The sequence below is a fragment of the Danio aesculapii genome, chromosome 18 (assembly GCF_903798145.1).
Source record: "Danio aesculapii chromosome 18, fDanAes4.1, whole genome shotgun sequence".
Taxonomy (NCBI): domain Eukaryota; kingdom Metazoa; phylum Chordata; class Actinopteri; order Cypriniformes; family Danionidae; genus Danio; species Danio aesculapii.
In genome coordinates, this window is record NC_079452.1 from 31,463,578 (window position 1) to 31,490,221 (window position 26,644).

A 26,644-nucleotide genomic window follows, 5' to 3' on the forward strand; every position below is an offset into this window, starting at 1 on the left:
TAAGGGAAATAATTTGATTACTGATGTCCATGTAAATGTAGTCAATGATTAGTAATATCAATATTAAAATTAATATAAATAATAAAATAACAATAACAACTTTATTACATGCATTATTATTATTATTATTATTATTAATAATATTAATCATTTTATTATTATTAACAATATAATATTGTTATAAAGTCTTAACAGATCAAAAAAGAACGCCATTACTTTTAATGAGTTCTGGATATGGGTATTTGTGTCACGATCACCAGCGATCTAGCATTTGCAGATCACTGGAGAACTACAAATCTGCCACTTTAATGAACTACAGATCCCACCATGCCCTTCACTCACCACACTTGAAGCTCTTCAGGGGTCTGTTCTTCGTACCTTGCTTAATGATGTTAAGATGATTTGGCAGATCCTGGATCTTTTAATCTTGATAACGGATCTCTGGCTAATTTGGTTCTTCAAACAAGTTCGTGAATCAGATTAAAATGTCTGGATGAACTGATCTGAATTCGCTGCGTGTGATGTGAAGGACAGATCTATCGGTCCTCGAAATCATGATCAGCAATGCAGCAATTGGCTGACAGCACAGCTGCGAGATGACATCATCTGATTAATATTCAATTATCCAATCTAATCCGGTTTACATGAAAATAAACCTGCTCCCTAGCAAGTTTGAGCTACCAGAACTGTTGCTGTGACAACAACTCTTGGATGAGATTTGAACAACGAAACGAACCTGGATCATGTCAAATCGTCAATAACCAAATCCAGCTAGTTGAGTAATCCACGTACGAAGAAACGGACCCCAGGACTAATCAGATGGATTATAAACACAGCACATACAAACATTGTTGCTGAGTCTTGTTAAGGCAGATTTATACTTCTGCATCAAGCGTTGGCTGATGCCAACGATGACACGCGCCTCCCAAAAAAATGTAACTACACATCACAATAGTGCGTTGCACAAGCTCTGTGATTGGTCGGCTTGGTAGCACTGACAAAGCGAAGAAACATCGACACAGAGGAACATAAAAACCTACAGCCAGCTAGCAGTTAGGAAGTGTTTATGGCAGTGCAACCAAACAGCATGCAGAGGTATAAACGCACGGCTACGTGCAAGGCAGGTCAATCGATGCATAAGTATAAATCAGCCTTTAACTGTAAGTGAGCATTATGAAACATTTCCTTGTCTTGCCTTGCCGTTTTTTTTTACCTGTGCTTTGTTTTACTGTTTACATTGTTTTGCCACCTGTCCCAACCATTCGCCTGTATTCTGACTAAGCTTTTTGAATTATCTGCATGCTCCTGTCTGTCCCTGTTTTGACCTTTGCCTGCTTGACGATTCACTTAATAAACAGCATTTGGATCCTCACCTCTGTTGCAACACGACTTGCTACAATCTGAATGTGAGATCTGGATATTAAATAAATACATTTTATCCAGTAACAAACATCAACAGTTTTGAGATTTCTCTCTTTTAATGTCTTTTTTTATTTGTGCACAATGCAACACTGCAACCCCTAAATAATTAGTGACACTTTCCAATCTAAAGTAAAACCTAAAGAAAAGACCTAGCTTTGATATCTGGTCTTTCATGTCCATTTAATTGTTTTAAAAAGTAACAATCTGAACTAAAATCCTTCATTTGTGTTGTAGCGGTCCAGATAAATCTAATCTCCGGGGTTGTGTCTGACCTCACCCTGCTCTAATGGTGTAGTGCTCATCTTCCTGAACTCTTCCTCAAGGCAGGCCAGAGCCAGGAGATCCTCCTCATATTCATCAGAGTCCTGAAGATGGAGCTGCTCCACAGTCTGGACCTCCAGGATCTCCTGAGCGGCACAAGACAGGGGCCGGCTTGAGGAGTCCGTTCGACGAGTCTCAATGATCGGGTCACCCAAAGAGATGGAAGAACGTCTGCTTATAGTGCCTAAACAAGATTAAAGGAGGATTTAGAATACAAGAGCACAACAAAACGGCCTGCTATTAAGTTTTTTCCAACATAGGCTCATTCTGAAAACGTACCACCGTATACATTTCTGAAGATCGTGGATTATGTAGCCAGAAGTTTGTATGGCTGCATATCGTCTTTAAAATTAACATTACAGAGCAGTATGATGCCGTTCTTTTTCGTGCTACCAGCTGACCAATTACCTTCATGTGGATGGCTTTTCCACATTTCCACCAGTTTGTCTCCAGTGGCTCACCGTGTACGTTAAAGGATTTGTGACACAGAGGGATGTTGATCGTAACAACAGAGGTTCAGAACGGTTCCAGAAAGCAGGTGATGAGACAAAAAAAAAAAGCCACAATATAAATAAACAAGTATATAACGGTTAGAATGTGGTATAAATCTTGAAATGTTTTAAAAATCAGGCGACGTTTTGAAAATACAGGTTTAGGGAAAACTGAGTGGGCACTGGTCCGCGATGCTTTTTAAAACACTCTCAGTTGGGTTTAGGGAAGGAGAAAGGTGGGGGAACGGTCAGTCGGTCAGTCAGTCAGTCGACATTGACCTCTCTTGTGGAAGTAGAAAAATATGAGATTTTAAAAAGCATCCACAGCACCCTGGTGGAGTCGCGTAAACAAAAAACTGCCAAAAAAAAAAAAACGTACATCCTGGGACGTATTTGGCGCTCTCCAGAAATATATTTAGGGGTACGTAATCAGAATGAGCCGGGGTTGGCTTTTTCACACTGCTGACTTACCCTGTTCCTAAAGGTACACCAACAGAACACATTTTCAACCTCTTAATATTCAAACACACCTGAATCTATTCATCAGAACATTAGAAGAGACTTCATTCATTCATTCATTCATACATTCATTCATTTTCCTTTGGCTTAGTTTCTTTATTCATCATTGCGGGTCAGAATGCGTTCAGGTGTGGGTTTACTCCAGATGCTCCAGTTTTCCTGACAGACTGAAGACATGCGATACAGGTGAATTGAATAAACTAAATAGGCCGTAGTGTATGAGTGTGAATGAATGTGTATGGATGTTTCCCAGTACTGGTTTGCAGCTGGAATGGCATCCGCTGTGTAAAACATATGCTGGATAAGTTGGCAGTTCATTCTGCTGTGGCAACCCCTGATGAATAAAGGGAGTAAGCCAAGGGAAAATTAATGAATGGGTGATGTGAGTATCCTCAGCTGTATCCCTTCTAGAGTTTACCTCTGAAAAGTGGTCAGAAAGCATCAGCTCATTTGCATTTAAAGAGACAGACATAAATACATGGTGCTTCCATCCAAAAATTAGCATTTAAAGAATTTGTATAACAAAGGATCTGTGAGGTATTTTGAGTGTAACATTCTGTGAACAGCTGAGACATACAGTATGAATTAAATATTTCTTTTTCAAATATTTCCCAAATGATATTTAACAGAGCAATGAATTTTTTCCACAATATTTCCAATATTTTTTACTTCTGGAGAAAGTCTTTGTGAACGCAATAAGCCGACTCACTAGCTTAGTACTTTAGAGTTCTTTTGTACTCAACACAAAAGCGTCAGTGAATAAAAGTCTTGAATCCAAAGTTCTTCGTATGACTGTTTAATTGTCAATCTTAAAGCATAAAACACTTAGGATATTTACTTTTCTTACAAATTAACTTTGCAGTTTGCTGAGGTCAAAAGACTGTGTTGCTCAAAAGTTCAGTGGCTTCTGACTGATTCGCGGGGTTCTAAATCTAACAGTCAATCAAATTGCTACATCACTGGTTAACTGTTTACATTCCAATTTCTACGTTTCATTTGCAACACAGGCCTTTTCTCAGATTTTACTAAATAAACTCAAAATATTATTACTTCCATAGAAATGGCTTCAACAGTATTATTTGTTTTATTTAGGCAAGAATAAAAGCAGTTTTTATTTAAAAAAAAACATTTTACGGTCAATATTATTAGCCCTCCTTTTTTCGATTGTCTACAGAACAAACCACATACAATGACTTGCCTAGTTAACCTATTTAACCTAGTTAAGCCTTTAAATGTTAAGCTGAATACTAGTATCTTGAAAAATATCTAGTAAAATAGTATTTACTGTCATCATGGCAAAGATAAATGAAACCAGTTATTAGAAATTATTTATTTTTTTAAATGTCTTGGAAAAAAAACTCTCTGTAAAACAGAAATTGTTAAAAAAAAAAACATTTACAGGGGGACTAATAATTCTGAATTCAACTGTATATTATGACGTGTTACAATAGACGTATTAGGACCCCTTTACGGTTTAACAATCTCAAACATCAGTATAAGCAAACATAATAGCAATGGTGGCCTCACAAATACAGCTAATAACTGTGACTAGTGAGAAGCAGAAAGATGATGGCAGAGAGATGTTAAAGCGACTGACAGTAAAGCCCACGCTGGGATAGGGAGCTTAAGTTAGCAGGGTCAGTATTATTTACTGTCACACATTGGCCTAATCAGCTTCAATCAAACAGAGCTTTAAATGCTCACTGATCCAGCATATCACAATAATACACTAACACACTTCTCTCTCTCCAATGCGTCTGTCTTCATTATATTCCCTAGCTTCCTCTTGTCTCGTGTGATCTTTCACTTGCTGAACTTCAGATGTGTGGTTGCATGTTCATGGAGCAGAGCTCAGCTAGCATTACAGTAATCTTGAGGGAACTGAATCATCGTTTTGAACCTCTTTAATCAGTTTACCAAAGACTCATTTAGATTTGTTTGGGTTACATAATTACACCTGAATCAATTAGTGGGTCCCAGTTTGATTACATGAAGTTAAGTTGAAGAAAGCAGTGAAGGTCTAACAAATGTCCAAAAGCAATAACATTAGAGCAATACCCGAAGACACTCTTTATGCCTTGAATAATCATTTAGATGGCATTATGCAGGCATTTCGACATAGTGGCGTAGATGAGAAAAATCAGTCAAGCTGTTTTGAGCAAGTTTGAGACGCAGATCAGAGTCGACAGCGAAGACGGGGTTTGAGTCCGGCAAAGAACGGTTTCAGAAAGCAGGTAAAAGTAAAACAAAAGGCAAAAAATAAAACAAACAAGTAAATAACAGGGTGAGAATGTGCTGAAATCTGAAAACGTGGTAAAAATCTGGCTGCCGTGAAGGCTTTTCTTTTTCTGGATTGCTTTTGAAAACACTGTCGATTGGGTTTAGGGAAGTTGGTGGGCGGGTCAATCTGTGCTTTTGAAAACACCATTGGTTGGGTTTAGGGAAGGGGGTGGATGCAAGGATCGGTCGGTTGGTCAGTCAGTCAGTCAGTCGACAGCGGCCTCTGGTGGATTTACGTGAGAAGAGCAGGTGCAAATGGCCCTCAAGAGGGAAATTTGAGATCTGGAAAAGTGTACACAGCGATCTCTGAGGAATTCGCGAAAACAAAATCTGCAAAAAAAAAACGTACCTCCTGGGACATATTTCGAGATCTAAAGAAATGTACACCGAGGTAGGTTTCCATAATAAGCCTGGGATTAAATCTTTTGTGGGTGAAAAAGAAAATCTAAAAAACTTACTATTACATACTATTAAACTTTTTTTTTAACAACTTTAATAATTTTTAGAGTTAGAAATATGGCAGAAACAATAACAAGGAATCTACCATATTTCGTTAACTTGTGCACTTTTAAAATATACATAAACTAACACTTTTCCATATTTTGTGATTCATGTTTCATGTCCTTTTTGGTCATTTATTAATGCTTTCGAATTTGCATTACGCAAGCTTGATTTTTGAGAATTATACAAATAAATAGAAGGAGGTGAGTGTCATTCACACAACTGAGCTTCTTCATCAGTCAGTCAGTCAGTCAGTCGACAGCGGCCTCTGGTGGATTTATGGCATTCGCAAGAGAAATTTGTGATCTCTAAAATCGTACACATCGGCCTTTGGCGGGTTCACAAAACCAAAACTGCAAAAAGAAACGTACCTCCAGGTACGTATTTGGCGCTCTCCAGAAATGTATATAGCGATACGTTTTCAGAATGAGTCTGGATTGCATAAAACGGTAATACTTTAGTTTAGGTCACAATTCACAGTATCAACAAACTAACCTACTAGCTAAATGAACTATTAAGTAGCTGTTTATTAATAGTTAGTAAGGTAGAAGTTGGGTTTAGGTTTTGGGTAGGATTAGGGATACAGAATAAGATCCTTCTTTAATGAACCATTAATATCTTAATAATAGGCAAGTAATAAGTCTGTGGTTAATAGCATTAACTGTGACCTAAACTAAAGTGATAGCCATAAATCTCAAATGTACACCCTTGATGAGAAAAACAAACAAACAGTAAAGTGTCATGCAAAGAATTCTGGAAAACGAAAACTCTAGAAAGTCAGTTTACAGTTATTTACCTTTATAATTAAGGAAACTGAACTGTTAACCAGATTATTAATTTTTTAATATAACTTTATACTTTTTTGAGGTAAAAATCCAGTGCCGCATTAGCAGAAAAACATAAAATTGCATTATATGACTCACACAGGTGAGTGGGCTTGACAAAACCAACTGTAGAAAACACACTCTCTCATCTCTCTGACACTTTAACTGACACCTTGCAACAAGTTTTTGCAATCTTTACCAAACACGTTCTTACAAAAAAAAACCATGTGCTTCACACAGGAGAGTGGGTTCGACAAACCACCTGCAGAAAACACATGCTCTCATCTATCTCTCTGGCACTTTAACCGACACTTGCACCAGTTTTGCACCAAACATGTTCTTCCAAAATGTTTTTTAAAAACACAGGTGAGTGGGTTTGACAAACCACCTGCAGAAAACACATGCTCTCATCTATCTCGCTGACACTTAAACTGACACTTGCACCAGTTTTGCACAATTTCAAACACATTCCTCAAAAAAAACTAAAGAAAGACACTGCTTTTATGAAGTGTGCTTCACACAGGTGAGTGGGTTTGACAAACCACCTGTAGAAACCCTCTTCATTTTTCTCTATATAAAAAAATATTCTTTTTCTAGCACCAAATTCCGAAGCAGTAAGAGTTGCTTTGTATAATTATGACATCTTGTGTGTATTGCCTCTTCTTGTTGAATTGCTGAATGCCTCCTCAATTGTGTGTCGCTTTGCACAAAAGCATCTGCTATATGACTAAATGTAAATGTGCCCCCTTCAAAGACAGAAACTTTTGATTATGAAATGCTTAGGTATCGAAACAGAAGTGGTCATGTGTCGCTTCCCACAATTTGAACGCCAATAATCTTTGCCCTGATGCAAAGGCTCAATCTAGCGTATCTAACCTGACAAAAGTACGAGATACAGAGAGAAAAGCAGACTGGAGAGAGCATGGACGGATATCTGACGCTTTGATTTGCACCAGCCGAAATCACAGCTGTCATGCTGTTAAACAGATTATTTTTCCCTCCTCTGCAGACCTGCGAGTGATGAGCCGAGAGACAGAGAGGAAGACGTGTCGAGAGGTAGAGAAAGCGCCACTGATAAACCGAGCTGAGCTGATCTGAGCTGAGCTGAGAGATTGGCCGCATTCCCTGCACTCCCGCACGCAGAAACACACAGTAATCTCTTTATGAAACCTCAGCCGCGTGTGCTGGCGCAGAAAGCTCAGGAATCAGCTCGGCTTTAATTACGGATGCGAGCCAATAAATCACGCTACGGCCCGAGCCTTAGCACCACACTTCTACAGCCATGTTATTGATGTCCCTTTGGCCGAAACGCTGTGTCCGGCGGGTTGGCGGAGGCTCTCGGTAAATGATCATTTAGTCACAGATGAGATGTGACATCAGACAGGCTCCACATTTTAAACACAGATTTAGCCGTATAAGTCGGGATTAAGTCTGAACACAGATGAGAAAGTAAAAAGAGCTGAGGGCCTAGATGTGGGGAAACAGACCAAAGGATAGGAATAATATGAATGATACCTTACAGGGACAGTTTTTTTTTTGTTTCACACCAGTATGAGTACCAGTTTCTTTCCACTACATGAAAATATTTATTCCTTTATATACTCAAACTATATAAACTTAAATCTCTAAAAAGCTTAAAAAGCACTACAAAAGTATACATCTAATATTATGCGTGTATTCTATTATTGTAATCATAAGTAATGAATTGAAAATGATGCATTAAATTTTCAAAAAAATTATTTGGGGTCGGTAAAATAATCTTTTATTCTATTTCCCAAATGATGTTTAACAGAGCAAAAAAAAAAAAAAATTCACAGTATGTCTGGATAATATTTTTTCTTCTGGAGAAAGTCTTATTTGTTTTATTTCAGCTTGGATAAAAGCAGTTTTTAATTTATTAAAAATTATTTTAAGGTCAAAATTATTAGCCCCTTTAATACATATACTGACTGTCTACAGAACAAACCATCATACAATAACTTGCCTAATTACTCTAACCTGCCTAGTTAACCTAATTAACCTAGTTAAGCCTTTAAATGTTACTTTAAGCTGTATAGAAGTGTCTTGAAAAATATCTAGTCAAATATTATTTACTGTCATCATGGCAAAGATAAAATATATCTGTTATTAGAAATGAGTTATTAAAACTATTGTTTAGAACTGTGTTGAAAAAAATCTCAGTTAAATAGAAATTAGACTTCAACTGTATATATATATATATATATATATATATATATATATATATATATATATATATATAAATATACATATTAGGGGTGTCAAAATTGTTTCTTCGGTGCACCACAACGCAGAAGGGGACAATTTGGTATCGGTTCAGTAATAGATCATCACTGTTATTATTTGCTGACGTCATTTACCTCATGTGCGCTATGTCGCGGTAGAATACTATGGCAAGGGAGGAGACTGTGAGTAATTAAAACGCAGAAACGGCAAAATTCACTGCATGTGTTTGCTGGACACATTCACTGACACCGAAGTTACCGAATCGAACCGTGAGACCAGAGTAGGTTCACACCTCTTATATATATATATAAATAAATAAATAAATAAATAAATATATATATATATATATATATATATATATATATATATATATATATATATATATATATATATATATATATATATATATATATATACAGTTGAATTCAAAATTATTATACCCCCTGTTTATTTTTTCCCCAATTTCTGTTTAATGGAGAGAAGATTTTTTCAACACATTACTAAACATAATAGTTTTAATAACTCATTTATAATAACTGATTTATTTTCTCTTTGCCAAGATGACAGTAAATAATATTTTCCTGGATATTTTTCAAGACACTTCTATATAACTTAAAGTGACATAGTATATATAAAATAATAATAATAATAATAATAATAATAATAATAATAATAATAATAATAATAATAATAATAATAATAATAATAATAATAATATTAATATTAATAATAATAATATGTACAAATTTCGTTTCGGTATTTTTTTGTATGTTTTATATTTTTTATTTATATACACAATATTTATACACAGTGAGTACACAAACATGTAAATACAAATTATATTTTATTTTTGTTTGTCAGCACTAATCGAAATAAATGTCATTAGAAGAAACATCTTCTATTTATCTGCATATACTAAAATAAATCAAAAGATGTTCTCTACAATAATGATAATACTAATATTTAATAACAATAGATGTCACCTGAGCAAGAAATCATTATAATAGAATGATTTCTAAAGTAATGACGCTGAAACTTCACATTTATAATAAAGAAAATAAATAACATTTTCAAATACATACAAGTGGAAAACAGTTATTTAAAATCATAATGATACTTAATATAACTGTTTGTACTGTGACCAAAAATTGAATATGTGCCATGCCATGTATGGTTTTCACAGATTCTGCTTTTCATTTTTATGCCATCTTATTGATAGATAGTCTTACAGGAGGCAAGAAAATGGGAAACAAGACAAGTCATGAAATGGCAACTGGTAGGCTACGTCTCTTTCATAAAAGATGTACTTTTAATGTTTTGTCTTCTGAAAGATTGATACACCAGGGCGACATATCGAAAGTTATTTTCTTCAAAGCCTTCTCTTCATTCACATCTAATTAAACCCAGTGTCTTTAGCCTATTTTTGATTCACATCAAAAGAAACTTGGTGTCTACTGTTGTACAGAAAAATAATGAAGGCATATTACCTGATAAATAAAGGCTTTGTGATGACATTCTGCCATGGTTTGGTGTGAATGGACGAGGAGTGCTGCTGATAGGTTGTCTGTTCAGAACTCCAGTGACTAGTGATTCCTCTACATGATGCTGAAAACTGGATCTCCAAAACTCCGGTCCTACAACTATATGATACAAGAAAACAATGAGATTTCCACACAACAACAGTATGATCATCATGTGCAAGAAATCCAGCATCAGTACTACCCTATAGTTCTCCTTCTACAGTCCTTACAGTAGGACATCCATGCAGAGCATAGCCCTTGTACAGTATTTTCACACTAAACATGTAAATCATCTTAATGTTTTTCTTACACCAGTGTATACAATGGACTTCAAATGGAAAGGAATCTCCCATTGGTTCTTGCAATCAATCGAATCAATCAATCAATGGGCTTGTACACATTTTCAGACTAAAATTGCACAACTTTTCTAAGACTTTCAGGTAAATTTTCATGAGCTAATGTTCCTTGTAATGTCACTGTATACATATTGAAAAGAAAATGTACATTCATTATTAAACAGTCAAATGCATGACAATCTATGATGTTTAAAATACAGAATAAAATGTATTAAAATAACGCTAACACAACACGAATAACACACAAACTTTTAGAATAATAATGGAAAAAAATGACTGAAAACAACCAATAGAACTAAATGCCTTGTAGAATTGCAATTCATTCAGTGTATATTGAACATAACGGTAGTATAAAGTAAAGATATCTGTTAAACTCATTTCCAGGATTTTTTCGAATTGTTGTGGGTTTATTGGTTTTGGAAAATGTCAATATTCCGTGACTTTCCAGGTGTTTTTTGACTGTACAAACCCTGAAATAAATAAATAAATATATTTATATATATAGTACAAAATTAAAATAAATAAATGAGTAAATAATAAAATAAAATCAATAAATATATATAAATGACAAATAAAAAAATAAAAAATAAAAAAAACAATCAAAGAAATAAAAACATAAATATGATTAAAAATTAAATAAATAAATAAATTCATTCATTCAGTTATTTAATAAAAATTTTATGAAATAAAATGTATTAAATAAATAAATTAATTTATTCATTTATTAAATAAAAATGTAATAAAATAAAAAAATTATAAATAAATATAAATATAAATAAAAAAATATATATATAAATAAAAATAAATAATAAAAATAAACAAATATATAAATAAAAACATAAATAAAATTAAATAAATATTTATATATAAATAAAAAATAAATAACCATATAAATAAAAATACAAATACTATTAAAATTAATTAAATAAATACATAAATTCAGTGATTAAATACAATTTTATAAAATTAAAAATAAATAAATAAATAACACAAAAATAAATAAAAATAAATAAAAATAAATAATATATATATATATACGAATGAACGAACGAACGAACAGTGTGTGAACCATTCAAAATGTAACCTTAGAGGAACTAATCTATCCTGGGGTTTAAGTATTAACTTATGGACACAATAGTTGTCATTCTCTGTGGCCTTCAAACTAGTGATCGGCAGCACTGAGCTTTAACTGAAAAAAAACCCCATGATCCCGACACACACACACGTAATATTCTGACTTGACATGCAGACAGTGACTGGCTGAAGGTTAAACATGTGTGCTTTCCATCGCCATCTTAAACGCCCGCTGTAATTAAGCCTTTTTCCAGCCGACTGACCGCAGCTCCTGTCAGAGCACGTCAGGGATTGCAGAAGCATAGACAGGCCGATAAAAGCGGCTCGACTGTGACAGAGACAAAAAAAAAAAAAAAAAGATGGGAAAAGGAAAAGACTGCAGGAAATTGATGAAGAGACGAACCAGCCAATAAAATCAGAGACGGAAATGAAACCAAGACTTATTTGTCTTCTATTTTCATTAACCTTGAAGCTCAATGAAGCGAACAGATGTTTCATTTTTCACGCCATATTACATAAAAAATGCCTTATGCATATTTAGATTCAGCGTACTGAAATAAAGGCTTTAAACCCAGCTGTTTAAAGAGAAATATTAGTGTTTACAGTCAGGCTAATGGCCTCGCCAAGGTAGCACATTAATGCCGAGGAGCTAAAGGATAATGCCGGGAATAAATGAATGTAGAAGAGAGAGCCATAATTTACACTCATCTTTAAGCTACAGTATAGCAGCTCTCTTCAATGGCCAATCTATCTAAGTATGCAATAATTAGGCATCTAAATAACACATGTTGCACAAAATGAACTGTTAAGAGAGATGTCGGTGGTTTTCATTAAACAGCGGTCATATATAAGTGTTGGAAGCACACGAGCGCTGCATTCCAAATGCCTTATCTCTATTATTAGAGCATAAATGATGTATTTGTGTAAGGATCTAAAGTGGATGACTTAACTAACAACTACTATTGCATTCAGAGCAAGTACTGTAGGGCCTTAGAAATATGATTTTGAGAGTGCAACACTGTTTTTTTGTACTCAGCAAGGACACATTAATTATGTTACAAAAGATGTCTATTTCAAATAAGTGGCCATTTTTTTAACTTTCTATTCATCGCACCAAAACATCACTGTTCCCACAGAAACATTGCTGTTTTCATTGCTAATAAAATAAGAATGAGAAATATTTCTTGAGCGGCAAACCAGCATAATGATTTATGAAAGATCATGTTACACTGCAGACTAATGATGCTAAAAATTCAGTTTATTCATTTCAGGAATAATATAGAGATATTTCAGAGAATTTTCAGATATAGTAAATCAGAACATAGGTCATTTACATTGTTAATCATATTTATCTCAGGTTTGTAAATCAAATAAATGCAGACCTAGTTACCATAAAAAAATTACTTCTGAGTGGTTTTGTCAATCTAAATGTATCTGCTGTGATGTTCAGGCATTTAATAAAAGAAGAATGCTCGGTCAGACTTTATGTTAATGTACAATTCATACTATTAACAAATAAACTAATCATTAAAGGTGCAGTATGTACGTTAGACACCCAGTGGTTAAACTAGGTATTGCACTCCTGGATCAAAACACATTTTCACTTGGCTCCTCCTCTGACGAGTCCACATAAGCACAGGTTGCCAGATTGACGTGAGTGTGTCTGACTATTGAGCCTAAAGGCTGATCTAGTCAGATTTTGAAAATAAAATAAACCGTTTGAAATTGAACTTTAGATCCGTGACTCTGTGATTCAGCATGTACATACAATAATGTAAAAGAGGTTTAATATTATAAATTATAAACCTTACCATATCGTTAGTGTGCAGCGAGTGCACTATTCTTTGCTTCTGAATGGCTGTATTTACATTTCTGCCATGTTTCATCTTGTGCAAACAGCCAAATTGCTTATCACTGAAAATCTTGTCACAAAGCATGTTGTTAGGACACAGGGTTACAACGTAACCTGCTCACCGAATATTTACGTTTATAATATTTATATTATTTACTAATTAATTACCTCATGTGGAACTCTGAAACTGCGTTTCATTTCGGGGCTGCTACTGTCCACCGGAGGTCGCATTTTTGGCTGCAGGCACATGCTTTGAGAGCCCTTCTGACTGAATTAATCAAATACGCTGTTTTCCATGAAGGCAACCCGGGGTGCTGAAATATAATTGGCTAAACTGGCATTGGGCGGGTTTAAACAACCAAAACATTCCATTCCGGCACGTAACTCACATTTTCAAAGCAGAATATCTGACTTTAGCTTTGTTTTTCAAATAAGCAAGAATGTTCACTTAGCATGTTTCTTAAATATCAGCAAATATATTATATTTTTATGCATTAGAAGAGTTAACAACTTACAGAACCTTTAATTAAAAACTACTAATTAGCTGCTTATTAATAGTTTGTAAGGTTTTGGTATTGAGTAGGATTAAGGATGTAAAATAAGATCATACTTTATAAGTGCTAATAAACAGTTAATGTCTTAAAGGGCACATAGTTTACCCCTTTATTAAGATTTAATATTAATATTATGGTTCTTCTGAGTGTGCCAGTTTAGGTTCAGTTCAAAACACAATTCAGATTGTTTTATTATAATGTGTTAAAAAGTGTTATTTTGGGGGCGTGTCCACAGCTCGCTGATTTAGGGGTGTTTTGCTTACTAGTTTCAACTTCCCGCCCAACGTAACAAGGGGGCGGAGCCAAGAGCTCCCCCGCTCTGTGTTTGGCAACAGACAGGCAGACAGAGAGAAGCAACATGAGTGAGAGGATCAGCATTCAGCCGTACATGTACGACTCGGACACAGACCAGGCAGAGAGTACAAAATCATTTGTGTGTATGTATAGTTGTGCCGAGCTTGTACACCGAGACTAATAACCACGCACATTGAATTACCTTTGACTGAGACACCGGATGTGCCGCTCGGAGCCGCAACACGGCACACCAGACACGCACATTCGGATGTTATTTAAAATCAAACTATTCAGATGGCGCTCTGTGGCACGGCAAAAACATGAAGTGTCCCGAATCGTGGCTGGGCGCTGCAGACAGCCGCCGACTTGAAGCACCGTTGTGTACCCTGATAGAAACCTATGTTTAGAATTCTAAAATGCATGATGCTGCGTGGCGCGACACTGAGCATCTTGCCACCCAGAGCAGCGCTTCTGGTGTGCGCCCTGCAGGCAAGTTCGTTATTTTATTTCCAATGGAGAGACACATGAGGCAACGCGCTCGCACTTTCCAGCTGCACCTAGTTAAGATCACAGGGGGCTTCTGTGACCACGGGAAATGCAAACGGCTGAAGTTTAAGGTAGACGCAATGAAAAGTACACATGTTTGCAAAGCTACCTAAAGTTACAAACTATAATTCCGATTAGAGCGATCATGTGGTGAATGTTGATCTTGTGTTGAGCCCATTGAGCCTTACATCTAAAAATCGAGCAAGGGTGTTCCTTTGGCGACATCGCTTTGACTCACACGCTGAAAATGGCGGACGTGAAACAACAAACTGAGGATATGATGATGCGCCTGACCCCAGGAAAACCGATCCAATTGGTCCACCGCTTTATGTAGTTAAATTGAAAAACAAGGACTGGGTGTGTTTATATCACCCCAATATGATGGTCTATACACTATACCTACACACATGTCTGTCCAAACAGCTTGAAAAGTAGATTTTTCACCATAGGTGCCCTTTAATAATATAGCCAGTAATAATAATAAAGCCAGTGGTAAATGGTCTGAATTTTTACTTAAACTAAAGTGTCATTGAATGTTCAGTTTGCACAGTAACACAAGAGCATACCATGTTATCAATAGTAGAGTCAAATCTTGTTCTGACTATATTAGATGCACACACAGAAAAAAAAATTAAAAGCTTCATCAAAATTGGATTGATTTATGTCATTTTTGCCCTCTGATCCTCAGCGGTATTGACCTTATTCTGTGATGTGGAAGTGCGATTGTTTTTAGAACTTCCGATTAAGTTACCTATGGGAGAATTGACTAGGAATAATAAACAGCAGAAAATGCTCAAACTACTTGCTCTACAAACCAGCGTGTTCATGACTATACATAAAAAGTAGAATAACATCACAATAATAATATCAGTTTGCGATATCAACTTTTTTTTACGTCTAAAAATCAATGGAAGTGAATGAGACTGGAAGTCTTCAGCCAAATAGATTCAAATGGCTGTGCCCGCTTAGCAAGGTCAATAGCTTTGTTTCAATAGCTCTTGTTTCTCTACATACCTAAAGAACTTTCCATGTGGTTTTGCTGATCTCTAGGGGTTGGAGCTGGTTTTGGGCTGGTCTGTAGAACTCCAGGGTCTAATCCCAATGTGAAAAACCCCTGTAGATCTTGATACTGTCCCGGTTTGATGTGCTGTCTCTGGGATACAGAATGAAGATCCTGTAGACGAGATGAAAAATGGATATTAACGAGTCAATGGTGTTAGAACAGACCTATACTAAAAATATGCAATAAAATGTAATAAAGTGTCTATGGATGTTAAAAGTTTTTTATGAAACCATCAATGCAAAAAATACATTTTAAAACAACCCAGGCTCATTCTGAAAATGTACCCCTATATACACTTCTGGAGAGTGCCAAATATGTCTCAGGAGATTTTTTTGCAGTTTTTGTTTTCGCAAATTGACCAGAGGCCGCTGTGTACGCTTTTTCAGATCTCGAATTTCTCTCATGAGTGGCATTCGCGCCTGCTCTCCTCGCGTAAATCCACCAGAGGCTGCTGTCGAATGAGTGAATGACTGAGAGACTGATCGATCGACTGACCAACCTTCCTCCTTCCCTAAACCCTACAGACAATGTGTTCAAAAGCAATCCAGAAAAAGAAAAGCCCTAGCAGCTGCCTGATTTTGACCATGTTTTCAGATTTTAACACATTCTCACCCTGTTATTTACTTGTTTATTTTATTTTTTGGCTTTTGTTTTTGTCTTATTTGCTTTCTGGAACCGTTCTTCACCGGACTCAAACCCCTTCGTCGTGGTCTACTCCGCTCTGCATCTCAAGTCCACCGATATACACGGTGAGTCACTGGACAAACTGGTAACAGCGGAAAAGCCATCCACATGGAAGTAACCGGTCAACTGGTAAACGCGAAAAGGAATGGCGTCACACTGCCCTGTAGCATTCGTTTTAGAGACGAAATGTAGCCATGCGTACCCCTGGCTACTTAATTCACGATCTCCAGAAATGTATATGTTGTTACAAAATAAATGCACAAAAAGTACGCATTAAAATTTCACAATAACATTTTTATGAGATTTTAAAGTTTTAAAAAAATTGTATAAAAGGCAAACCTTACCGTGAAATCATAATAAATTAAAGGCTATTCACAGTAACGTTCAAAAGTTTATGTTTATTTTCAAAGTGACTCTGATTTTCAGCATTTCTCACAGAATACTGAATACTCTTTTTTCATTTGGGTAAAAAATGTCGATTCAAACTTTTACCATCATCCTGAATTTTCAGAAATCATTCTATTAGGTTTAGCAATTTTGTTAAATTATGATATGCATTTATTTGAAATAGAAATGTTACAACTTGATCATCTGTCTTTTTTTTCAATTAAAAGCCTCCTGATGGAACAGATGTGTTATTTCTATTCATTCAATAGTTTGTGCTTTGCCCATTTACAATCACTGTGTTCATCTGCATTCAGTTCTGGGAACTATATTTTCTGACATCATGACAACCCTGATTGGCTGAACACAAGCACATCTATTCTCATGTGCCGGTTAAATTAGGCAAAATTTAATCTGTCCATTAAACATGGAGCACACAGACAGACAGAAACCCTTTTGAAAAAAAAATTATATGTATTTTAAAGCATAAAAGGAAATGAGAAACAATTATATTTTGATTGAGTCTCAGTCGGTGTCCTTTAAATGGAAAATGAGGTACTGGGAGGAAAAAAGAGAATCGGCGGGTGGTAATTAAGGACATACATTTTCTGATCGCCAGACAAAAGAGCAGAGATAAGGCCGCTTTCTGATCAGACATTTAATTTCAGGTGTTTAATATAATTCATTTTCTTTTCTCTCTCTTTATGTTATGCTATTAAACTCTGATAGTCCATTTGCAGCCGAATTGACGGCTCTGTTTCCTCTCGCTCCTCCTCGGCGAGAGTAGTCTGGGCTTTTTCCTGCTATTACCTCTCTCACAGCAGGAAATCTGCAATTAAATTAGATGTAATATCTAATTGATCGAGTCCTTAGCGTCCGAGAGTTTCACTAAAGGCGAATTCTTTTGATAGTTCTCATACGCTCGTCTCCATAATGTAGTCTTTGAAGCTTATATTTTTCAATTATATTAATGTGGTTGCATCTGCATCAAAGCAGCTAGCTATAACTATACATTTTGTGAACAGCAAGACAGGAAAATGTTACTTTTATTGAGCAAATATGTATTAAATTATTAAAAACAAGAGTAAAGGGATTTATGCCATTTAAAATGTACTTTTTCAAATACATTTTTTAAATGCACCTGCAATTTTTATATAACCTCGATAAACTCCTTAAGAAGCTGTTTATTAGTAGTTTTTAAGATAGTAGCTGGGTTTAGTATTAGGTGGGGTTAGTAATATAGATTAAGATCATGCCGAATATGAACTTTTTTAAGTACTAATAAACAGCCAATATCTTAACAATAGGCAGATAATAAACCAGTAGTAGAATTGGTTCCTATACTAAAGTGTTACCCGTTTCTTTTCCTGTTTTTTTCTTCTTCTAGTATTTATTGTCAACACAGGCAATTTCTGGAGAGCTTAATTGTGTAGCCAAAGGTACATATGGCTGCATTTTGTCTTTAAAACAAACACTATGGGGCAGTATGGTGCCGCCGATGGCTTCTTTTCCTTTTAGCACTACCAGTTGAGCGCTTGCCTTCGTATGGAGTTTTCGGTGTTACCAGTTTGCTCAGTGGCTCACTGCGTACACGGTGCAAATCTCAAAACTAACTTTTTTACTTGGTAACACTGGTGCCCCCAACTTTAAAAATTTAGAAGCAGCAGAAAAAATTTAGAAGCACCCACCAAAAATGAATGAGCACCAGTGCAAATTGTTTATTAACGGATTTATTGTATTTGAAAACAACATCAATCAGAAATAACAAAAAAGAGTAAGAACTATCTAACTAATTCTGTAATGACTTATTGATATTAGCGCAATAATTCTAAAATGAATATCTAATAATTATAAAATATTAATGATGATAATAATGACAATAATACTAACAATGAATTACATTTCTCATTATCATGCTGCCTTGAATGTGCTTGAATGTGAGTTATCATCTATAAAAAGTCCTACTGTTACATAATGAAAAATAAAACTATGGTTTATATCAAACAAAAATGAAGCATTCCAGTAAGAAATATATATTGTGTATATTGTGCACTGTTGTTTTCATATACATGTCAACTTAAGAAACAATTAATAGTTCTGCTTCAAAACATAAACAAAAGTTTATAATAAATCATTCAATTCAATCCTGAAAGCTGCAAAGCAGTCATCAGTAACTCAATAGAATAATAATATGCTTCTCAGGAAGAAAAGCCTCACTTCTACCACTTTTATAAGCTTTGGTTTCGGTTTGTGTTATTTTCAATGCTCAGTCTCGTTATGTGACGATTTACGTTTTTCTTTGTTTGTGAAAAAAGCAGATCTACTCCGAGTCTTTCAGCACTCTCTCCGAAAACCCTCGATTGATCTCGGCTGGCGGATCAACATTCACCACATGATCGGTTTCATCTGCGCCATTATTTGTAACTTTAGGTGGGTTTGCAAACCTGTGTACTTTTCACTGTGTCTTAAACTTCAGCCATTTGCATTTGCCATGGTCATAAAAGCTCCCTATCATCTGACAACGGAAAGCCTCGAGTGATTAACAGCTAATATGAACCAATATCACTGCATGGAAGATCAATTCAGCACGTTTTTAGAAAAAAATGAAAACAGGTCAGACTACAACCACACAAATCCTCCCAAATATATTATAAATAGAAATATAGATTAAATTTCGGGTGCATGTGCGACCAAAGTGGTCGCATTTTCGAGCCCAGTGATGGATTTGGGACATGAGGCTAAGTTGACCATTTGCAAAATAAAGCATCATGGGATTGTAGACTGTACTTGTTCCTCATTAAAGCCATTAAATATACAGTCTTTTACCTTTTGTTTGACTTTGATAAACTTCTTTGCTGCTTCAAATCAGAGTTCGTAATGCTAATGGAGCCTTGTAGCTGGTTGATCTAGTTCATGGCTCATAAAGCTTTAACAAAGGCCTTAATATAATCTCTAATGGGAAAATTAATAGTAAAAAAAATACTTGGAACCAGTGCTGCAGAAAATCTGTTCAGACACTAATGTACTAATGAAAATTTTTACCTGAGCACCTATATTAGTGTTTTTACAGCATTTTAACCAAATAAATGCTCCCTTAGTGAGAAATAGAAATGTTTCTCAGAAATCCTTTCAACCACAAACTTTTGAACAGTACTGTATTAACTCCTCTAAATAGTTTTTGGGTAACCTGTTTCAAGTTAACTGAAGTTTAAAGACATCTCTGTTCACCTGAGTAGATCCGGTGAACAGTCTTGGTTCTGACTTTAAGATGTTTGGAGAAGGGAAATAGGGCTCTGCTGGAGGAGTTGTGGTGGGACTCGGAGAGGGAAGAGCGTTCTTCTGTTCATCTTTATCTGTGATTCGTCTCAGTTCTTCATCAGATGAATCTTCCTCACTGGGCACCAGACAAGCATCTTCATCTGTCATTTCCTCTTCTGAATCTGACCAATGACAAGCACAGAAAGAGGAGAAACCATGAGGACAGAGCAGAGAAAACTGAAAGCCAGAAAGGAGACATTTCGGCAGGAGGTCTGCGATGAGGATGCAAACACGCGCCCTTATCTAACGCTCGCAGCGAGCCGCCTGGCCAAAGTCTAGCAGAGCTTGTGTGTTTCTCTTCCCTGCTTTCCGTCTGCTGCCTCTTGCATTAATAATGCTTATCCGACACAGCTTGAAGTTCCCATCACTCTGCTAGTCAGCAAATACTGCAGAAACAACTGCTGTGTGAATGAAGGCTGATGTCTACACCGGTGCTTTCTCATAATCTTTACTCTCTTAATGCAGATGAGCCGGACCCCAAGGGATGATGGAGATCGGGTTCTTGTCATTTAGAAGGTATTTTTCTAAGTTTATAGCACAGCTCTTTATTTGGACTGACCAATCCTGTGTGTGAATGTCAAGATTTTGGCACAACAAGAAAACTTGAACATTAAAGAGGTCATGAACTGCCCTTTTGTTTATTATGGACCATATTCTGAGATCCTGTCATAATGCTATGCTATCATTACATATATTTTTTTATCCAAAAAGCATTATAGTTTAGAAATAATAAGCAATTTTTGTTCAATTTCTGCCTCTTGGCAGATGACAGACTTGAAAGTAAACCACTGGTGTATATGTATATATATATATATATATATATATATATATATATATATATATATATATATATATATATATATATATATATATATATATAAAATTAATATTATTATTATTATTATTTTTTTTTTCAAAACTTTGAAAAGACAACAGGCTGTAAGGTGGCTCAGTGGTTAGCACTGTCGCCTCACTGCAAGAAGGTCGCTGGTTTGAGTCCTGGCTGGGCCACTTGGCATTTCTGTGTGGAGTTTGCATGTTCTTCCAGTGTTGGTGTGGGTTTCCTCTGGGTGCTCCGGTTTCCCACACATGTCAAAGACATTCGCTTTAGGTGAATTGAATGAATTAAATTGACTGTAGTGTATAAGTGTGTTTGTGAATGTGAGAGTGTATGGGTGTTTCCCAGTGCTGGGATGCGGCTGGAAGGGCACTTGCTGCGTAAAACATAGGCCAAAATAGTTGCTGTTTCATTCATTTCATTCATTTCATTCATTGGTGACCCCTGATAAATAGGAAAACGAATGAATGAATGAAAGTACAGCCAGCTGTTTGCACAATATTCTGTACGTACAGTATGTTTGACAGCCTACATACTTTATAGATAACATAAACACTGTTGTGATTTCGGTTAAAATGCATATTAAACAATCAGTAGTAACAGATAAATCAATGGTGACCACATGATAAAACCATTTGCTCATATTTGTGTTGTGCAACATTACTGTCAGGTCCAATTATAGTCAGCACAGCAACAACTTACTTTCAATCTCATTAAATAGAGTCACAACTTACTCGTGTGGTCTGGAACTTCATTAAAAACAAAGATCACAAAGACTTTTATTGGTAACACTTAAGTTTAGGTCGCAATTCATGTTATTAACAAACCATTTACTAACACTACTAGCTTAATAAACTACTAATTAGCTGTTTATTAATTGTTAGTAAAGTAGAAGATGGGTTGAGATTTGGGGTAGGATTAGCGATGTACAATAAGATCATACTTTATAACTTCTAATGAACAGTTAATATCGAAATAATAGGCAGGTAATAAGCCAGTTAATAGCATGAATTGTGACCTAAACTAAAGTGTTACCCTTTTTTTCTAATGTTGGAAACAGAAGAAATGAAGTGCAGAGTATGCATTTTTCCACAATTTGGTACAGCACAGTATCTTGCTTTTTTCAAAGCATTTGGTTTTTATGTAGACCTACATTTGACTATTTAGTGATTTACTTACTACATATTAGTGGGCTTAGCTAAACAGGCAATTATATAGAAGTGGGCACTGACCTACATCTGTGGAGGAGGAGTTTGGTCACACTATTATGGGATAAAATCAACCCAGGCTCATTCTGAAAATGTACCCCTATATACATTTCTGGAGAGTGCAAAATACCAAGAGGTATGTTTTTTGCAGTATTTCTTTAAGCGAATCCACCAGAGGCCGCTGTGTATGCTTTTTAAGATCTCAAATTTATCTCACGAGTGCTATTCACACCTGCTGTTCACGTGTAAATCCACTAGAGGCTGCTGTTGACTCACTGACTGACTGACCTATCGACTGACCCACCCTCCTCCTTGCCTAAACCCAACCGCAGTGTTTTTAAAAGCTCTGATTGACTCGCCCACCCACTTCCCTAAACCCAACTGACTGAAAAAATAATCCAGAAAAAGAAAAGCCCTCGTCTGATTTTTACCACGTTTTCAGATTTTACCACATTCCGACCCTGTTATTTAATTGTTTATTTTATTTTTTGGCTTTGTTTTTGTCTTGTCTTTCTGGAACCCTTCTTCACCAGACTCAAACCCCATCATGGTGGTCAACTCCTCTGCATCTCAAGTCCGCAGACGTACATGGCGAGCTTCTGGACAAACTGGTAACAGTGGGAAAGCCGTCCATAGGTAGGTAAGCAGTGAGCTGTTAGCATGACAAGGAACAGCGTCGTAGCGTTCGTTTGAAAGACGAAATGCAGCCATACGTACTTCTGGCTACATAATTCACGATCTCCAGAAATGTACATAGAGCTACATTTTCAGAATGAGCCTATGTCGGATAAAATGGTACATTCCACAACCTGTGATTTTGACAGACTGACTCAAATATAAGCTGTTTTTAGACTAACAAGAACTTTTTGAGTTCTGAAACTTACAGACTGTTTGCATAGTACACTGATCTCTTCTATATTAAAAGATCGAGGAAGTTTTAATTTCTCAGATTATGACCCCTATAAATACCAGTACTAACCTGACATGTTCAATTGGAGGGAGAGTACTGTAGTTTTAGGTGACCCCCTTGTGCCCTTTAACCATTTGGAGGTCAAGGGGGAATCATGTTCATCAGTGTGTGAGGATTTCATCGCTGGTGTAGACCTGATGGAGTCATGGACAGAAGTGGAAGGTGTGCTTCTATTAGAGATTACACCAGATTGTGATGATTCTCTAGGCCACAACGAAGGACGTGCTGAGGTTTGTGAATTAATAGCAAGTTCTGGAGAAGGTTGAGATCGTTTTGGTCTTGAATGCTTGATTGGAGAGGTGACCAATCTAGATCTTGGGGATGGAAAATCTGGAGGTTTTGGACTTTGTTTAGGAATATGAAATGCAGGAGAGAGACATTGAGAAGATTTTGAAAATGGTATTTTGGCAGGAGAGTGGCTAATAATGGAAATATGATCCTCAGAGTCTTTGAATGTTTGATTTAATTTGTTTTTTAGGGACAAAGGAGATGATTTTTGCAGACTTTCTGAGCATTCATCCTGTTGTGCTGTAGAAGACCTTGTTTGTGGGCTTGGTTTTGGAAAGTTATTGAGTTTTACTTTCTGGCCTACTGTTGGCGAATTTGACAGAAACGGTTCTGAGGTTGTCGACATATATAGTGGTGAAAAGCTTTCAGATTTTGGCATTAAAGATGAATTCTGTTCAGGTTCTTGCGATGGCAGCCACATCTCAGGAAAAGAGCTACTCTTTATGTCAGAAATATGTTCAAAGAAAGAGCCTTTGGCCATCTCAGAGACGGACGTTGAAGAAACTGAACAGCCAAATTCTCCTCCCTCAGATAAATCTTCATTCCCAACAGCCATAAACCTACAGGAAAGAAAACATATCTGAAACTTCCTGCCTCAGTCAGCTTTATTTTAATTAAGTTTTTTTCAATACAGGCTCATTCAGAAATTGTACCCCTATATACATTTCTGGAGACCGCAAATTATGTAGCCAGAAGTATGTATGGCTGAATTTTGTCTTTAAAATGAACACTACGACGCAGTATGATGCCGTTTCTTTTCGCGCTAGCAGCTGACAGCTTACCTCAGTATGGATGGCTTTCCCGCTGTTATTAGTCTGTCTAGTGGCTTGCCGCTTACGTTGGTGGACTTAAGACGCAGAGAAGAGCTGATGGCAACAACAGGGTTTGAGTCCGATGAAGAATGATTCCAATTTTAATGAATAAAACTGTTTTGAAGTGGGTGGGCGCTGGTCAATCGGTGCTTTTTTAAAACATTATTGATTGGGTTTAGGGAAGTGTGTGGGTTTACTGGTCAATTGGTGCTTTTTAAAACACTACCGGTTGGTGTTACGCCCAGTGTGGCTCGGAGGATGAAAAGGGCTAAACATAATGACATTATGACAACCCAATATTTTAAAAAATTCCCCTGAGACATTAGCTGCTATGGATGACACAGACAACGGACAAGGCAAAAAGTGGTTCACTTTATTTACAGTAAAGATAAAGAAAAAAAAATTATATTTAATTACCCAAAGTATATTTACAAATGTTTATAATAAATGCAAAATAAGCAAACAAATCAATTGAAACAAACCTGATAGAGGGAAGGAAAATAAGCAGTGCCAAATCAAAGAAAATAACAAATTAAACACCCGCTAACTAATCCCTCCACACCTCTAAATAACTAAAGAGAACTCTGAAAATAGAAAAAAACATCTTCGGCTTATCTTAAAAACATCCTCCGGTTTAGGGAAGGGGCTGGGTGGGGGGTTATCGTTGGTCGGTCAGTCAGTCAGTTAGTCAGTCAGTCAGTCGACAGTGGCCTCTGGTAGATTTACGCAAGAAGAGCAGGCGCGAATGGCACTCGACGTCTTGTGGATTCGCAAAAACGGCAAAAAAAAAAAAAACGTAGCTCCTGAGATGTATTTGGCGCTCTCTAGAAATGTATATAGGGGTACGAAATCAGAATGAGCCTGGGTTGTTTTTTGCAGATACAGATGTAAATGTTTACAAGACACTGTATTTGTGTCAGTTTTGAATTTAGAAAAAAACAGCTTTGTCAATTATATTCCTGCTTTAAAACAACACTCCAACTGTGAACTATTCTGTCACTTCCTTTCAGAAAGTTTCAGTTTTTCGCCTTGATCTTAAGTTTCTTACATTTTGCTCTCATTTCCCTGCGTGACTCCAAAAGATCTGTCTGCATCCATCTGAAAAAATTTAAAGTGAAAACAAAAACAAACAATGTGAGAAGCAATAGAATAAAAAGTATGAGGTAACAGCATTGAGGAGTCATTAGCAGGCCAGCATCCAGCAGTCCATTACAGAGACTGGGGTTTAGAATTACCTCATCTAACTGTACGATGCTCACACATGACTTTGCAGGGCTGCCCGCTTTCCCATCATGCTCAGTGGGAGTGATCGTGAAGAGAGAGGTAAAGTATTTATGCAACTCCATGCGCTCTGCTGCAAATCAGAGATGAAGTAAAAAAGATTTATGTTTAGAGTTAAACACTGAAATTAAATCAGAGGAAAGATCAGTATGGCCTTACTGCTGTAAATGCCTGTGTTTATTCATAATGCAGAGTGACAGATCAGCAAAAAACAAATGATTCATGAACCAATATTTCAGGTTAAAAAATAAATAAAATAGAATGGGACTTGATTTGATAGCATTGTGTAAAGGAGGCATATCATTCCACAATTCAAATCCTTCATTATTTGCTATAACTGCAGCAAAGTACATTCAAATTTAAAGGTGTTATGTTTCTAATTTATGAATTAAAACAATATTGTAGTAATCTGACAGAATGCAGGGATTATTTGCTTATCCGACACAGTTTGAAGTTCCCATCACTCTGCTAATCAGCAAATACTGCAGAAACAACAGCTGTGTTAATGAAGGCTGATGTCCACGCCGGTGCTTTCTCACAATCTTTACTCTCTTAATGCAGATGAGCCGGACCCCAAGGGATGATGGAGATCGGGTTCTTGTCATTTAGAAGGTATTTTTCAAAGTTTATAGCACAGCTCTTTATTTGGACTGATCAATCCTGTGTGTGAATGTCAAGATTTTGGCAACAAGAAAACTTGAACATTAAAGAGGTCATGAACTGCCCTTTTGTTTATTTTGTACTGTATTTTGAAATCCTGTCATAATGCTATGCTTTCATTTTTTTGTATAAAAAACATAAACAATTAGAAATAATAGGTTAATTTCGGTCTATTTTCTGCCCCTTGGCAGATTGCAGACTGCACATAAAAAAAAATGTAAAAGTTTGCTGTGACAGCTGTGTGCACAACAATGTAATATACTGTATGTATGTTGACAACCTACATATTTCATAGATAAACACTGTTGGAATTTAGGTTAAAAATGCATAAATGCATGTT

General features: G+C 36.1%; 1 protein-coding gene across 1 annotated transcript in view; it reads right to left on the bottom strand.

Annotated features, from left to right (window-relative positions):
- Positions 1-1,645: 1,645 nt before the first annotated feature.
- The window catches only part of LOC130245776 (serine/arginine repetitive matrix protein 2-like), a 38,907-nt gene continuing 13,908 nt past the window's right edge, over positions 1,646-26,644 (bottom strand). The window contains exons 3-9 of the mRNA XM_056478542.1: positions 25,599-25,717; positions 25,412-25,461; positions 23,273-24,111; positions 20,158-20,369; positions 15,813-15,972; positions 10,090-10,242; positions 1,646-1,927 (exon numbers count right to left, since the gene is read on the bottom strand). Of these exons, the coding sequence (XP_056334517.1) occupies positions 1,671-1,927; positions 10,090-10,242; positions 15,813-15,972; positions 20,158-20,369; positions 23,273-24,111; positions 25,412-25,461; positions 25,599-25,717 (1,790 nt within the window). The 3' untranslated portion in view covers positions 1,646-1,670. The remainder of the gene's footprint in view (positions 1,928-10,089; positions 10,243-15,812; positions 15,973-20,157; positions 20,370-23,272; positions 24,112-25,411; positions 25,462-25,598; positions 25,718-26,644) is intronic.